Source organism: Hypomesus transpacificus, chromosome 22 (assembly GCF_021917145.1).
Source record: "Hypomesus transpacificus isolate Combined female chromosome 22, fHypTra1, whole genome shotgun sequence".
Lineage (NCBI taxonomy): Eukaryota > Metazoa > Chordata > Actinopteri > Osmeriformes > Osmeridae > Hypomesus > Hypomesus transpacificus.
This window is the reverse complement of record NC_061081.1, coordinates 13857933-13874774: the sequence shown is the minus strand read 5'-3', so window position 1 is coordinate 13874774 and position 16842 is coordinate 13857933. Positions and strand designations below refer to the sequence as shown.

Sequence of the window (16842 nt, the reverse complement as noted above, 5' to 3'; positions counted from 1 at the left end):
AAAGAAATGTGAACATAGGACAATCTCCTTAGGGGAAACTGTACATGCAGTGCTGTAGGAATGACAGTGCAGTCTTCCTACACCTCCTGACGTTCCTGTCTGTTATACACATCACAACGAATATCTTCTTTTGCGACCCCCCCCAATTCCTTGGCTTTACATTGTCAGACGTTGTAACATTGTGTTGGGCTCTGGCTATATATACTTGCCAGTTGATGGTTCATGAGACGCACCTTTGTTACAGTTATGGAAGTGTCAGTTAAATAAACAAACCTAATTCAAGGAAACAACACTTCAAGAGAAAGAAGTCAAACTCAAATGATCATCATCCGCTCTTTTTAATAGGTCATGACGACATATTAGGCAAAATAACAAACCATCAAAATACAATTTGTACAGTGCTTGACAATTATAATTATATATAACTAGATGCTAGTCGCTATCTCACAATGCAAGACTATCTTTCAACATAGCTGCTTTGTATTAAAACACGAGAGAACCTTTAGAGAATTTTGCTTGTAGGATAGCTTTAAAGACGCACAAAAGCATTACAGTTTTTCTTAAATGACGGTATAGAAAATGTACTGCAAGGATACCAAATCAGATGTTGTTCAGTTATCTTTTTGTATGAGTAATTAAGAGCTTAGACGGCAAACAAAGTAAACCAAATGTAATTGTGTTTAAAGTTAAAATGCACCAAAATAACCAAAATAGATGTTGAAATTTGTGACTTGAAAATTGGTTCTCACAAGTATGTATCAATGTTTGAATAAGAATACGTATTTAAAAGAAATACAAAAATACATTCTTCTAAAATGAACATAGAAGAACAAAACCTTTTTGAAAATACGAAATGTACTGAATGGTTTAGAAAGCACTTTGAATTCAACTGTGGTTTGTGTGACAGGAGAATAAAGTATATAAAATATTTCACAAAATAAGTAAAAAGGTAAGAAACATAAAACACTTTTTTAACTGTCATACCAAAATATTTGTATTTACATCGGCAAAAAACATCTGTCCATAAAGAGAACAAATCAAATGTATTTCTGTTTAAGTCAGAAACAGGTAGCTACACACATTTGTGGTCTACAAAGTTGATTTTGTCCCCAATGCACCAGTACGGCCCAAACTTCTCTCGATGTTGGTGCTGATAAGACTTTGCTTGCTGCTGAAACTGGAGACCACTGGGTTGCGCAATAAAACGTCACCAAGAACCCAAACTGGGTTTACCGTGCATCCAATCACAGACCACTTTGAAAGAGAGGCAGAAAGAGAAACAGAGAGAAACAGAGAGAGACAGAGAGAGATTATGACATAATTACGTGTCACTGATTCAGGCATTCAGGTTATTACTGGGAATCCAGTGGTGCACAATCACGTTTGTATTGTGTATGATACATTCCCTGTATTCACCAGGCTGTGACAGAATCAGGCTAGAGTTAATCCTCTACAGACATATTCAGCCATAACATCTTGAAATGCTCAGTCGATGGCCCTATTTCGTGGTCCTACGAGGAAGTGTGAATGATCCTCAAGGAGAGTCCTACTCTGAAGCTATATACAGTAGAGGGACAGAGAGAGGGAAACATATGCCCTAGTGTGACATCAGTTACCCACCACTGGCATGCATTTCATGCATGGGCCAGATGATATGGAGCTAAAGATAGCTTAATCCTTAACGGTTTTGTGGGCGGACAAGTGTAACTTCAACTCCTAACTATAAGCGCAGGAGGGTTTTCTGATTGAGATAGAGACAGACAAACAAAGAGAGAGAAAGAAATAAAGACAGACAAACAAAGAGAGAGAGACAGCCACGGACAGACAAAGAAAGAGAGAGACATAGAGACGGACAGACAAACAAAGAGATAGAGAGACAGACATAGAGACAGACAGACAAACAAAGAGAGAGAGACATAGAGACAGACAGACAAAGGGAGAGAGACATAGAGACAGACAGACAAACAAAGGGAGAGAGAGAAAGAATCGCTAAAGACCACAAGCATCACAGCATCTGTGTCTCACCAGGTCTCAACCGGGTGTGCAGCAACTTCTCCTTCTCCCTCCTCTGCCTCCGTCTCTCCTCTTCCTCCTCGTCTTCCTCCTCCTCGTTCTCGCTGTAGCAGTGTCCCTCCCGTGGCGGGGCCCCGGCCCCCTCCGCCTCCATCCCAGCTCCAGCCCCACCACGGAGGGCCACCAGGCGGTGGTGAATGGCCATGTAGAGCCTGGCCACGTCCCTGACGCTAGCCTGGACCAGGAAGACCCGCATGGCCTGGCTGTCCACGTCGGTGGCAGTCACCTGGAGGTTGCGCCTCCCAGGTCTGCGCAGGTGTGTGTGAGGCCACAGCTTGGTGTTGAGGATGACTTTGAGGCTTCCCTGGTGTCGCATGACTGAGGAGAAAGGAAGGGGGACATACTGATGTGAAGTGAGCTCCACAATCGCTTTTTATTTTATTTTTAAAAGGTTTGTATATTAAAATCAATGTTTTACATGATAGTGTAACGTCTTTGTTTGCAAACGGCTGTCAAACACTCTACACCTGACCTATGCGTATACAAATGGAGTTTGATTTGATTTTGGGAGTTTGAGCAGACGAAAGAGCCAAGGTGTGAGGTGAGAGATGCTTAGCCGATGTTTCGAAGTTAAACAGAGGGATGACAAGTGAGGTGATGTTCAGGCGGGTGTAGTGAAGAGAGACCGAGCTGAACTCACCTATCCTGGACTGTAGGCAACCTTTGGGCCCTGAGGCTAAATCGTTGAGTCGAAGGACTCCCCTCCCTCGCTCACTCCACGACTGAGTTCCCTTCTCCAGGACAAACAGTATGCAAGTCATCTGAAAGGCAACGATGACAACAAGCTGAATAAAGACGTTTAGCTGACACGGATGTGTGAGGTATTTTCTTACGTCAGTTATGCTTCTGGCCCATATATCTTGATCATAAACTGCGGTTACAACCTGCTCACCTGCACCACGTTACTCTCCTTCTCTTCTCCGGTGAAGAGTTGGACGCGCCTTAGTGGACGGTGCCTCCGGTACGAGGCTGTGTGGGCCGCAGCCGACTCCCTGAGCGATCTCCACACCCTCCCTTTCCAACACACACACAGCTACATTTAACACCACTCGGATACAAGACCGACACACAGAACACTCCAAACACGACTCCCATGTTCTAAATCTAAGAACAGACTATTCAGCCCCTCAGGAAATACATAACAGCCTTTCAACTGAACACTTCAAATGAATGCTTCACTCGTCCAAATGAAAGCATATTTTTAAACACATAAAGATATTGGCTGGGTTCTTGTGTCTCAAGTTACTTTGGCTGAAGTTCTGGAAAGATACCAGCAGAGGAACAAATGAATGTGAATAGCTCAGAGGTAGAGCATTTGACCGCAGATCTTGAGGTCGCAAGTTCAAATTCCCCCTTTACGTAGCTTTGGATAAAAGCGTCGGCAAAACGAATACGTTACATTACAAATATACCACCGGAGGGCGCTATAGGGCACCCTTTTGACCTGATGCTCCTGAAGCTGAAGCAGATTTACGCTACTTGCTGCTAGAATCTTCCAGTGGCAGCGGGCTAACAGAAAAGTAAAACCCAGGATTTACCGTTATGACTTGGCTCAGAGCTGGAGGAGTCAGATTCTGAGGAGCTGCAATCTGACTCAGATTCACCGCTGACTGTTTTCTGTGGACTCTACGGACGTGACAAAAAACATGATAACAAGGTGTTAGCCCATCAGGCGCTGATTTACTGTGGTCACGTAGTCGTCATGTTTTACGTTCACGTGTCATTTTGAATGTCAGCGCAAATGTTTGTTCGGAACTCACCAGAACTCTCTCGCTCATGTTCTCTCCGAAAACAAACTGAAGCCTGTCAGAGGGGGAGACGTCGATGTCTGATCTGGAGAGAGAGAGACATAGAGAGAGAGACATAGAGAGACATAGAGAGACATAGAGAGAGAGAGAGAGATTATTGTTATTGCAAATTATTTGGCAACATTAATAAAGCAAACCAACTTGAAAAATTATAACATGGATACAAAGTTGTACAACTGTGTGGTGTAGTTACACGTATGTATATGTTTAACTACCGTGTGTGTATCTGTGTGTGTGACTGTATAACATAAGTATATATAAGGATTTATATCAATGAATATTTCTGTAATTCTACTGTTGCTTTGGCAATATGAACAATTGTTGTTTTCATGCCAGTAAAGCCCTTTGAACTTAAATGAACCGAGAGAGAGAAAGAGAGAGAGAAAAAGAGAGAGGGAGAGAGAGAGAGACAGAGAGAGAGAGAGAGAGAGAGAGAGAGAGAGAGAGAGAGAGAGAGAGAGAGAGAGAGAGAGAGAAGAGAGAGAGGGGTGCTGAAGCCACATTTATTCATCACAAACGTTCAAGTACAAATGCTACTGTATTACTGATTTAAATTGACACTTAATGTTAAGTTAAATTTGTGGACAAAAGACTATAGGGGGAGTAGGCCTATAGCGGTGGTAAAGCATTAGATTGCATCGTCAAGAGATCCTAGGTTCAAATCCCACCCTGTCCATCCCATTGGATAAAATTGATACATTTTGAATGAAAATTTATAGAAATTAAGGCCCAACAGTATACCTATGATCTGGAGGTGAAAGACTTGAAGGGGGTCTGTTTACTGTGACACTGCAGAGGCCACCCAGGTTGTCATGGCTACCCTGTAGGACAAAACACAAAGGTGTACTTAATTTAAATTGTATTCTATAGTCCTATATTCTGTAAATCCACTGGATATTCTCTGTCATTGTCCAGCCTATGACTTTAAAATCATATCAATTAAAAGGGTTGGATGTGTTCGTGTTCACCCCCTGTTAGTATGTGCTTGTTGCGAAGCGACGCATTGTAGGTGTGTGGAAGAATAAATTAAAAGAAAAACACGTAAAAACTGACCAAAACCAGTTTGAACGTTGAGTTTAACCATTGACAACCTACCACCCCTGCGGCAGTCTGTACAGGGAGTCAGGTGGCTGAGCGGTTAGGGAATCGGGCTAGTAATCTGAAGGTCGCCAATTTGATTCCCGGCCACACGAAATGACGTTGTGTCCTTGGGTAAGGCACTTCACCTTACTTGCCTCGGGGGGAATGTCCCCGTACTTACTGTAAGTCGCTCTGGATAAGAGCGTCCGCTAAATGACTAAATGTAAATGTACAGAATGTGTATCTCCAGAAGAAAACAACATGGATTCCTGAGGCCGTGACACAGTCAGGGCTGAGGAGAAAGTGTTTTTAACCACAAGCCTTAAAACTGCTGAGCAAGTTCATGTTCCAGCCAGGGTGGACAGGACACTACGTGCCTGTTCTCAGGGATGGGTTCCCGGGCCCTGGGCAGTACCACGACCCCCACACCCAGGTGTGAGACAAGTCCTGGCTGGCTAGAACCAGGACGGGGGAGGGGGGGGGGGGGGGTAGTCTGTGGGGAGGGGGAGTAGGGTGAGCGGGGTCTGGGACGTGAGGGAGAGAGGTTAGAGAGCTGTTGACTACCTCAGGCTGGTGTGATTTCTGGGAGATGCTCCAGGGCTTTGGGGCGAGGAGAAGAGCAGGCCTCAGCAGGGATCTTCTCATCCAGGGTGAAGCTACACTCCAGGGGAACAGGCAGAGGGAGGCAGGGGGTGGAGGAGAGGCGGAGAATTAGAGATTTGATCCACGATTTGTAGTCAGTTTTGCTATCATCGACACAATGCAATTGCCTCACAATAAGATTGTCTAAAAATAAGAAACATTTTCAATAGACAGCATTTTGCAATTAATGAATGGCCATGAAGCAAAATGGAAAAACATGGACATTTTTTGTTTTAGTCACCTGTTTCTGTGGTCCTCTTGCACATATTTGGGGGCATGAACACATTTGATTGTGACACTAGGAGAGAAAAGACAAGATCATTCTTAAAAAAAGATTCAACTAATAATAAAAAAAGTATAAAAATATAAGAATATCTAGCTTAAACTGTAGCATGCTTTTTGAATTAACATTTGGTCATTCCATTGAGGTTTCAAAGCGTGACCTAGATGTTTTCAAAGTGACCGCCAGACTTCAGGAATAGCAGCATGATCTCATGATTTATGACATGATCTCTTGCCAGTGGAGTGATTTATGAAATGGCATACGAGGGCAGACCAGATGACACGTGAGGAGGAAGAAGACACAACCAGGTGGCTGCTGGGAAACAGAACCGTGATGGAGAAGCTTAAAGTCCCATGCATGGGCACTTAAAGCTTCTGAGAGAGTGGATGAGTGTGTGTGTGTGTGTGTGTGTGTGTGTGTGTGTGTGTGTGTGTGTGTGTGTGTGTGTGTGTGTGTGTGTGTGTGTGTGTGTGTGTTTGTCGGTAGAAGCACTTTGTCATGACCTTCTTAGAAGTTATATTTATTTTAATGCTATTTCGATACTGTAATGGCTCTTGTTTTAGGGTAAGGTAGGTCAGTAAATGTCTGCAGTGTTCAATTAATTAAACTCACTCCTCTGTATTGAAACATCCCACCCGCGCCATCAAAAAGCGTTTTAGTGGCAAAGCTGGATAAAGCTGGTGTGTGATTCAGGAGTACCTGGACTTCAAACCTCAGTGAATGTCTCCTAGGGTAGGCTACCATACTGGCTTAGAGCCAGGCTGGTAGGAATGGGAGCCGTGTAGAGGGACGGTTTTGGCCATCCTAACCGGCGCTGTGGGATGAACCGAACACCGGGGGAAGATTCTAGATTTACTCACACATGCAGGTGTGGCTATGGTTGGCAACCGTGGCGCCAAAGCCTTGTCTCCAGCGTCTCTCAGCCCCATAGATCAGCTTATGTACAGTCTAGAGACATTTTGGTGTGAGGACGTCTGAAGACTGCCCCCTCCTCCTCCTCCTCCCCCCTCCCCACTCCCTCCTCCCCCCCCCCTCAAAATGACTGAAAGGAACAGGGCTGTAAACTTAGACCTCATCACCTATGCCATTGCTGACTGAGTTGGAAGGTGCTATGAATTTGAAACCCATTGGGCCCCTTGAGAAGGTCCAAGCTCTGGTTCAAAACCCTGTGGTGGGCCAAGACTGTTTCTCCACACAGGAGACTGGCCATTTCTGAACAAGTCGAGGCATGGCTCGTGCTTTGTGTGTCTTCCTAGCTGCAGAACATGTTCTAGCAAACCCATAAGGGGGTTGGAGACGTGAATCCAGATATGGTATTTCTGTCAGACGGAGCTGGATGTTTGGCATACCTGGGGGCGGCGGGGGGAAACACATCGAGGTGGACCGTATACGACTGCCTCTTTCACATGAACCTGGGAACAGACAGACAGGTAGTCAGACAGACAGGCAGGTAGACAGACAGAGAGACAGGTAGAGAGACAGAGGCAGGCAGACAAACATGCTTCGTCATACATGGCTGAATAGTTCAGTACAGTGTAGATCACAAGCTTTGATAACCTCCTGCGACTCATAATCCAGTCTTTACAGGCAAATAGAGACGAATGTTAGCTCCAAGTATTTACGTTTTGTAAACTGGTGCTGTGATGCTCCTGTGTGTGTGACTTTGGTGTGTTTCCCTGGAAGGTTTTCCATCAACACTCACCGTTCCTCGTTCTGGGACTGGGGAAGGTGAAGGATCGGGCTCTTTTGTTTGGACTCACCCCGACTGATGGAGAAAAGAAACCAATCAGAAAAACTCAACCGTTTATGGAGACTAAAATAACAATGTTTTGGTCCGGATTCCAGACCCTGTGATGCAATGTGGGGCGTTCAGTTATGGCGAGGACTGTGTGCTTACCTGTCCTCTCCTCCCACCTCTCTGCTCTTCTCTGAGGGGAAATCAAAATGAAGAGAGAGGACATTTTGAAAGCAATATCTGACACTCTTCCAGTAAACACAGTCTTTAACACAGCTTCAGACAGGCTCATGCACTTTTCAAACCCTCACCTTCATGGACAGGACTGTGTTCTGGAAGATGAACACTGGCGGACTGAGCACAGTTTTCTCTGTGAAAAGACAAATGAAACTGACTTTGAGATGTTGGCGTTTGAGACAATTGGACATTTAGCTACTTTGTGCTTTTACAGGCGCACACCTCAGCAGAGATAGGAAGTAATTAAGTACAAGTATTTAGTTACTGTACTTAAGTAGATTGTTCTGGTATTAGTACTTTACTATCAGTACTTTCTGTTCTTGAATTTTGGGGAGGAATTCTTTCTTTTTTCACTTTCTAAACCTTTTTGGGGAAACTTAAAAATATTTATGTATTTCGAAACCTTTATCCAAATTTTTTAGGTTCAACCTTTAGAAACCCTTTTAGAAAAAGGGAGAAAAGGTTTCCCTAAAAATGTTTTAGAAGAAACTGTTCTTCAATGTGTGTGAAAAAAATATTAAAAGTCACATAAATTATTTGAAAAAATTTGTTTAGAAAGAAAAGTTTTCCTTCATTTCTGAACTACATTTTTTTCTCTCGAAAAAAAGATTGGAAAAGTTGAACATTTTGTACTGTTTTTTATTTAAGTATATGTCAGAGCCCACACTTCTTTACTTTAACTTAAGTGAAAAAGTGTAGTCCTTTGTAGTACTTCAACTTTTTCAGATTCATTTAAAACATGAGTAACTGTACTTCTACTTGAGTAAACACCACTTACACTGAGAACGGATACTTTAATTTAAATGGAAATAAAGCCAATGCAGCCCTGAAATGCTGGTGCTTTGTAAACCTTACAGTTGTTTCCACACACACACACACAACCTCACAAAGAAGTGAGTAATAGGGAAAATGAGGACATGTTGTCCTGCCAACACTCCAGAACACACACCTATGAACAGACACGGGTTGTCCACTTCCATAAACCTAACGGTACTTCTTTACATTCCTTTATCTATCTAGTAACCAAGAACCCTCTGAACAAGCAAAATCTCATAGACACCCTCCCCAGAATGATCTCCATTTTTCAGACGGGAATCTGAAAAGGCGCCATCACACGACACACCAGACAGGAACGACAGCGCTAGCTCGCTGCCCCAGGAGATCTGAATCTTCCCTTCCAAAGCATTCTTTTTAATGAATGGAGGCATTGACTGTATGGGTCTCTTATGTAAGCCCTTGGTGTGGTCAGGGGCCCCTGGGGGGCTGGGGGGCTGGGGACAGGCCTGCTGTGGCTAGCGTGAGTGATGGGGTTATGCTGGAGGTGTCAGCCAGACACCAAGACACCAGGCCCTGGCAGTGGGTCAAACTGCGACCGGTCCAGACCTGTCTGGAGGTTATAAATACACCTTGCTGTCACTGAGCATATGTTATCAGCTCTACTTACACAGAGCTCAGCCACAATGACTAGAACTTGTAGTATAACTTCCTCCTCATGAATGAGAGAGGTTTTTATAGGCGAAAGGAATGTTTTACACCATTACGAACTCCATAAACGTAAGTTCTTTGTTGTCAAATTTGAACTTCCGTACAGATTTTGCAAAGGAAAATCACAGTAATTGACAGGATTTCTGCCAGTCCACTAATGAAGTTCACGGTTCAACGTTGAGGATTTGGAATTCAGTCACCCACAGGAGATAAGCATTGGGAGGCCAATCGAGGGGATTAGCAGTGTACACACACAACTGTCCGGACAGTGCCAGGGAAGCTCAGCTCAGGGTAGTTACTGCACACTGAAGCATCTAAGGTCACTGAACCCCCTGGACACTTACAGCAGGACATATCCACCCTGACAATGTTGCCAAGGAGAGACGGGGGTTAGTAAGTTAATCTGCTTTCAACGACCAGCGGAAGTATTCTGCACTGTGTATTCACAGTGACGGCCATTTGTCATTCCTCAACGCACTCCATGTTATTTCCCCTTCCTGCCTTCCTGCTGCCTGCCTTCCTGCCTTCCTTCCTGCTGCCTGCCTTCCTGCCTTCCTTCCTGCTGCCTGCCTTCCTGCCTTCCTTCCTGCTGCCTGCCTTCCTGCCTTCCTTCCTGCTGCCTGCCTTCCTGCCTTCCTTCCTGCTGCCTGCCTTCCTTCCTGCTGCCTGCCTTCCTGCCTGCCTTCCTGCCTTCCTGCTGCCTGCCTTCCTGCCTTCCTGCTGCCTGCCTGCCTTCCTTCCTTCCTTCCTGCCTTCCTGCTTTCTGCCTTCCTTCCTGCCTTCCTGCCTTCTTTCCTGCCTTCCTGCTGCCTGCCTTCCTTCCTGCCTGCCTTCCTTCCTTCCCTTCTTCCTTCCTGCCTTCCTTCCTTCCTTCCTTCCTGCCTTCCTGCTGCCTGCCTGCCTGCCTGCCTGCCTGCCTGCCTGCCTGCCTTCCTGCCTGCCTGCCTGCCTTCCTTCCTTCCTTCCTTCCTTCCTTCCTTCCTTCCTTCCTTCCTTCCTGCCTTCCTGCCTGCCTGCCCTGCCTTCCTTCCTTCCTTCCTTCCTTCCTTCCTTCCTTCCTTCCTTCTTTCCTGCCTGCATTCCTTCCTTCCTGCCTTCCTTCCTTCCTGCCTGCCTTCCTTCCTTCCTTCCTTCCTTCCTTCCTTCCTTCCTTCCTGCCTTCCTGCCTTCCTGCCTCCCTCGTGTCCAGACATTCTAGTCTTGTTCGTGTCCGTCTGCAACTCCAGAGGGCAGTCGACCCCCGACCCTACCACGGGCGTGAAAGACATCGCGAGGATGCCGCGCTGAAGTAACCGTTTCTGCTTCGCCGCCAGGACGCAGCCCTGACACGGCCCACGCTCTGGCAGACGCTCGCTTTCCACATCGCGGAGTAGGGAGGTCGCCGTTACGTAATGAGTCGTCAGTGGAGATGTAAGATAAACAATATGTGATTCATAGCTCTTCTGAGGTAAAATAAGTTTGTGTTGAAGCAGAGAGGTGGGATCGGTACAGTTTGGTTTGTGAAGTTTGATTGCAGACCAAGAGATTGAAGGTTCGAATCCTCCCCGGATTAAAGCATTTGCTTCACAAATATGTTATGTTTACATAATGCAACATGATGCAAAGCTTTTGTTAGTCAAACAACAGGTTTAAAACCACAAAGAGAAAGGTACCAATGTTTACTGAACGTTCTGGCAAAACAGTGACATCGATTTATTTTCTTTCCTGATGCAAAGCTTAAAGGCCTCCTCACTCTGATTAAATAGCAGCATTTGTCAACATGGCAACTGGGCACTCAGTGTGATTTAAGACTTCTTGTCCTCTCTCCTCACAATGTCACAGGCACGAACGGCATTTTAAGGTAAAGACAGTATAGGAACAAGCTGTTGGCTCTGTGCCCCCAAAATATCATAGTTTGAGATGAATAAAACATCTTATGTTTAATCTTACAGACATTTTTATTTACTGGGATGGTGCATTTTCCAATACACATTGCGAAGACAGTACCATTTTGAGAAAGATATATTCATAAATATATTCATAAATTGAAGACAGATATATTCATGCTGCAGCTGCATTGTACATTGTGTTCAACAGAACCCAAGGGATGTCCACTTTTTGGGGCTTGTTGTGTTGGGCCAGTTTTCAAAGTCAAGATGATCAAGCTGAAGAGCATGGCTGAATGAGTCATGGGGTGTGTGTGCTTCCAGTCACGTTGGCCTTACATCCCAGCCTCTGGTGAAATAGGCAGGATGCAGGCAGGCTTGTCCAAAACACACACATGCTTTCTCTCTCCCTCTCTCTCTTCCTCTCTCTCTGTGTCTCTCTGTGTCTCTCTGTGTCTCTCCCTCTCTCTTCCTCTCTCTCTCTGTGTCTCTCTGTCTCTCCCTCTCTCTTCCTCTCTCTCTGTGTCTCTCTCTCTCTGTCTCGCTATCTGTCTTTCTTTCACAGTGTCTCTCCTACTCTCTCTCTCTATCTCCCTCTTTCTCTCTTTAATTTATGTCCCTCTTTCTCGCAAAGACACATTTAGACTCGTGGCTATTTGTTTTGCACTCTGCTGCTTCGTTGTTGTTGACTTGCAACAGAGGGCATGAGAGGGGAGAGTTTGGCGTGTTTGTAAAGGCTGGTGTGGGATATATCTGTGCTGTGCTTAGGGTGACTCAACAGAAACAGAATAAGTCCAGTGTGCTTGTCCTCTGGCGGACACTCAACATTTCATAAACACCACTGCCAGCTGTGGCAAGACTCCACTCTCTCTCTCTCTCTCTCTCTCTTCTCTAGTGCCAGCTGTAGCAAGACTCCACCAACCATTGCGAGCCAAAAGAGAAGAAGAAACCCTCAGAGACACCAAAAGAGGAGAGCTTAAACACAACAAAATCCGCCCATATCTGCCCCTGGCCAGGCCACTCTGGACTCCAGCCAGTCAGCCACACAGAGCGGGGGCGGAGCTAGAGGGGGGCGGGGCAGGGTTATAGGGAAGGGGACGGGGTTGGGGGGGAAGAGTTATAGGGGTAGGAGGTGGGGGGGGAGGCCCAGGAAAAACAATATCTCCGCTCAGTGTCACAGGCGGCAGCTGCCTACACATTACTCACCCTGGGAACAATGCCGCCTTCCTTGTCTCCCTCTGTGCTGCCCCCCCCCCCCCACAGCGCCAAGCACCCCTCTCCCTCCCCCCACCCGCCTCAATCTCCCCCCACGCAGATTTGACCCAACTGCCCCGAGGACTGTTAGACAGAGAGCATCCTCTCACTGACGTGACAAGGCCAGAGAACAGGAGAAAAACTTGAACTCTTCCCCCCCCCCCCCCCCCACAAAAAAAGGCCTGCATCAAGAAACAGCGCGCAACAATGGCTCCCGTTCACGTAAACATCTGTGGTTCGTTTACGCAGCAATGCGGAGCGAACTCGGATTACACAAGCACAAATCCCCAGAATCACAGAACCTGCGCTGGGAAACCTAAACTCGCCGACAGAGTAAAGGGATGGCTGACGGCTGAGCGGTTCGGGAGTCGGGGCTAGTAATCAGAAGGTTGACGGTTCGATTCTTCTGTGCAAAATGACGTTGTGTCCTTGGGCAAGGCACTTCACCCGACTTGCCTCGGGGGGGTCCCTGTACTTACTGTTAGTCGCTGTGGATAAGAGCAGGACAGGGGAGGCCGCAGCCCCTGAGCTCATAAGCTACCCTGGGCCTCCAACAGGGCTATTACAGGGGGCGCTTCACCCCATAGGAATGTGAGGCTACTTACAACCACCTCCCACTATGGGCGTATCTGTCTGGCTCACTGAGGTAAAGTAATAACATCTAAATGATCAATGTAAATGTCAAAGGGAAATCAAACAGCAGTTGTGTCATGCCACCTTTTCTGAGGCAATCCCTGCATCAGTAATAAACCCAACTGCCGTTCTACAACAGCAATTTAATTTGTCACGTTGCGCAACTTCTGCTGTCCTGGAACAATCCTGCTTGTTCCTGTGAAACCAGAGCAGGGGCAGATACAAAGGCCTGGCTAGAAACTTGACTGAGAGTCCCACTACTGGGCCATGCCTGGAGCCAGATACTATAGTGAGACTTATGGAAGACGCAAACTGGAAAAAGCTGGTCCAATCTGGTCCTCGATTCCCTGAGTTGTAGCTTGGAGAGGGAAATGAAACTGCGCCTCCTAAGGACTGCTCTGCTCTCTCACGTATAAGCTGAAGAATGCCTACAGCTCGCTGCCCACTGTGCCCACACACACACACACACACACATACATACACACACCAGGTCCAGGTAGTCTTACTATGCCCACACACACACCAGGTCCAGGTAGTCTTACTGTGCCCACACACACACACACACACACACACACACACACACACACACACACACACACACACACACACACACACACACTCCAAGGCCAGGCAGCCTTACTGTACCCACCCACACACACACACCAGGTCCAGGTAGCCTTACTATGCCCACACACACACACACACACACACACCAGGTCCAGGTATAGCCAGACGTGAGCCAGAGTATACGTATACGTGAGTATACGTGAGCCAGACGGGGCCTGACACGGCTGGGCTCCGTGCCTGGATCCAGAGGTCGAACATGTGGCTCCGATCAGCTGCTCCTGGTCCCAGGACCCAGCTCACACATCCAGCCCACCATCCTGCTCCCCCCCCCACAACCCCCCAACCTGAACCCCCTCTGAGATGATGAAGCTCTCCTGAGCCTGACAGCGGAGTGTCTCTGGGTCTCTGAGTGAGCGGGCTCCCCCTTGGCAGCACTGACAGGGGTTGCGACCTCAGCCGAGGGTGTGCTGTCGCCACCCAGGAGCCGGGCGGGGTGACGGGGAAACGTCATGGCCCTGTTAGGATGGTTCCTACGGAAACCGTGAGGACCGTAACCTCTGTGGTGCGTTCAGTGAGATAAGAGGTGTTGCAGCATGAAAATTTGTGTCTGCATGTGTGCCAGAGAGGGTGTTAGTGTGTGTGTGTGTGTGTGTGTTTGACTGTGGGCCAATGTGGGAGATTTGCCAAATACGTCATTATTTTGCAAGAGCAAAGACTAGTCTAACAATGTTACACTTATATGGGGAAGATACAATTCTTGGCTGGAATACATTTATTTGTTTGACATTTATTGCGAATATTACGATTAGTAACTTTCAGCCCTTTCGGTGCCTATACTATAACGTAACTATTCATTATTTAATAAATTAATACAAAGTAATTTACCTTCTGCATCTGGAAGCCTAAACTGTCTTCCTTTAAATGTAAAAAGATGGATGGTTGAAATACAGTCACCTAACTCACCTTTCAACTCCTCTGCTTGGTCTTCTGCGCATCCTGCATCCGGACTCGGCTCGGGACCATAAGAGATGACAGCTCCACGCGCACTCTCCACGTGTGTGACCGAGCACAGAATCTTCTCACTTAAGTTCCTCGATAACTGCATCGTCCCTGAAAACTCTTCATCTCATAATGTTTCAGACAAGAAATACGATGATTACCCTAACTAGGGTCTGGTAGCCTAAGAAGGGGTGTAGTGAACTGACGAGACAATTTTTCTATTCGATTTTGCAGGTAATGACGAGATCGTATCAGATTTTAAGACAGACAACGGTTATGGACGCGACGATTTACCTTTCCGATTGCCTTACAGACAGAGAAGGTGAATGAACGCTCGGTTAAACCCCGTGCAGTCTGTTTACTACTGAGCGGCGCGCCACAGTTTAGCATTGGGCAGTTTATAAATGTGGGCGCGGCATGCAACATGACCATGTTTGATTGGCATTTGGTGTGGGCGATATTTTCAAATCCATATTTAAGGGACACCAGGCAATCTGCATATGTGAGTAGCACGAAGAACACATTATGTTAACTCTTCGCAGTCTGGGAAAACTGTGAACAGAATTAGTGATTGAAAGTAAGGAAATTGTTGACTAGGCCTATTCGCATTATCGGTCTGTAAGGTTGTAGAGTCAACATTGGGCGGGACGAAATCTTCTGTGGAGTCTGGGGGCCTTTACATTTAGTTATGAATATGATTAAATTTTTTATGATAATTTTTTAAGACAGCGTGTGTGTCTGCCTGTCGTAGTGTAGCACATTTATATTTTAATTAAATTTTATATCAATATTGGGGGCAGGGGCGTTTTCAGGGAGTGGCCTAGGGTGGCACGGGCCCCCCCTGAAATCTGATTGGCCACCCCAATATACGATTGGCTATATGCCCAGTCAGAGGCGGGCCACCCCTATCAAAAATGTCTGGACACGCCCCTGATTGGGGGGGACATTTTGACCAGATGTGCCACCCCCAATATATATTATGATTACGGCCCTGATTGAATGTCAATAGTTCAGACATTTTTCCAGGTCACATCCACATCCCTTTTTCCCTACGCGACAAAAGGCTCAAACTCCCAACTGATTAATTCAAGCTACTCCGTAACTTTTCAGGCATCACATCACCAGTACAACAAAGTTCATATTGCAAAAGCACAGTTAGCCAAAATTAGCCTACATTGATTCTATTCCACAGCTGCCAGAATGTTAATTCTGATAGAGAGGCGTTGAGCTTGAATCTGAAACACAGGAGAGAGACCCACCTACTTAGGCTCAGGTGATCCTCTTACAACACAGAACTGATATTTCTGTTGCAATTGGGGTAGCCTACCGTCCGAGTATAGTTCGCCCCAGTGATAGTAACAGTATATGATAAGTGGCTGCGAGCCAACTGCTATTATTAACACGGAGGGGGCCACCCGCATTCTCACGTTTGAAGAGTGTGCCAATTCTTGATCTCGCATATATTTCATACGAGCCAAGAACAGATGTATTTTCTACACACCTATAATAGAGCATAAACATAAATAACTTTTCTATTAAGCTCATTTTACCAGACTATTTTTGTTTTTCAATAGTTAACTACAGTATCATGTGTCCAGTTTCCCCCAGTGAACGCTAACCCCCAGTGCTGACGCACGGTCACATGTCATATTCCAGCTGGTAATTAAGATTCATGACGATAGAGGGACAGGCTGTGCGCGAGGGGGACTGGAACAGGCTGGATTTCTGGGCATGCTCTGTAGTAGCAGGAGGAAATTTCCACTGTCCTGTCCTGCAGCCTTGGAGGGAGGGCATGGGCTCTCTCTGTCTCTCCCCCTCCCTCTCTCTATGACTCTCTCTCTCTCTGTCTCTCTCTCTCGTGCTCTCATGTGTGTGTGTGGATGTGTGTGCTTCTCTGTGTGTTTGTGTGCCTGTGTCTGCATACGTGTGTGTGTGTGTTTGCATATTTGTCAGCACACATGCCAGTGAGTGTGATATGGGTTTGTTTTTTACAGATGATAAGGTGTCATTTCATGCATAAATACTGTGGACATGGTGGAAATGTATTTCTGTATGGATGAAGGCTTTCATTCTTGCCAAAACCCTCCTCACCGCTACACCTCTGTCGTGTTATTAGACCGTTTAATGACCTGTGGGACTGTGGTTTGTGTCGGGGGTGTGCTAGTCTCCCAGAATCCTGCT

The 16842-nt window shown here is 46.3% G+C and overlaps 1 protein-coding gene across 1 annotated transcript; it reads right to left on the bottom strand.

The window, feature by feature from the left end:
* Window positions 1-324: 324 nt before the first annotated feature.
* On the bottom strand, window positions 325-15087 carry LOC124484711 (ran-binding protein 3-like). The gene is made up of 14 exons (XM_047045766.1): window positions 14626-15087; window positions 7933-7991; window positions 7784-7814; window positions 7589-7651; window positions 7236-7298; window positions 5845-5901; window positions 5526-5617; window positions 4623-4702; window positions 3834-3906; window positions 3612-3699; window positions 2966-3087; window positions 2714-2834; window positions 2026-2391; window positions 325-1254 (listed from the first exon to the last, which is right to left on the bottom strand). The coding sequence occupies exons 1-14, from the start codon at window positions 14765-14767 to the stop codon at window positions 1208-1210; spliced, it is 1404 nt and encodes a 467-aa protein (XP_046901722.1). The 5' UTR covers window positions 14768-15087; the 3' UTR covers window positions 325-1207.
* Window positions 15088-16842: the final 1755 nt, after the last annotated feature.

Excerpts from the sequence above, each read along its gene's own strand:
- LOC124484711 (XM_047045766.1), bottom strand. The coding sequence starts at position 14,767 with ATGCAGTTATCGAGGAACTTAAGTGAGAAGATTCTGTGCTCGGTCACA. Across the intron at positions 7,815-7,932 it reads ACACAGTCCTGTCCATGAAG|AGAAGAGCAGAGAGGTGGGA; the intron begins GTGAGGGTTTGA and ends ATTTCCCCTCAG. Across the intron at positions 5,902-7,235 it reads TTTCCCCCCGCCGCCCCCAG|TGTCACAATCAAATGTGTTC; the intron begins GTATGCCAAACA and ends TTTCTCTCCTAG.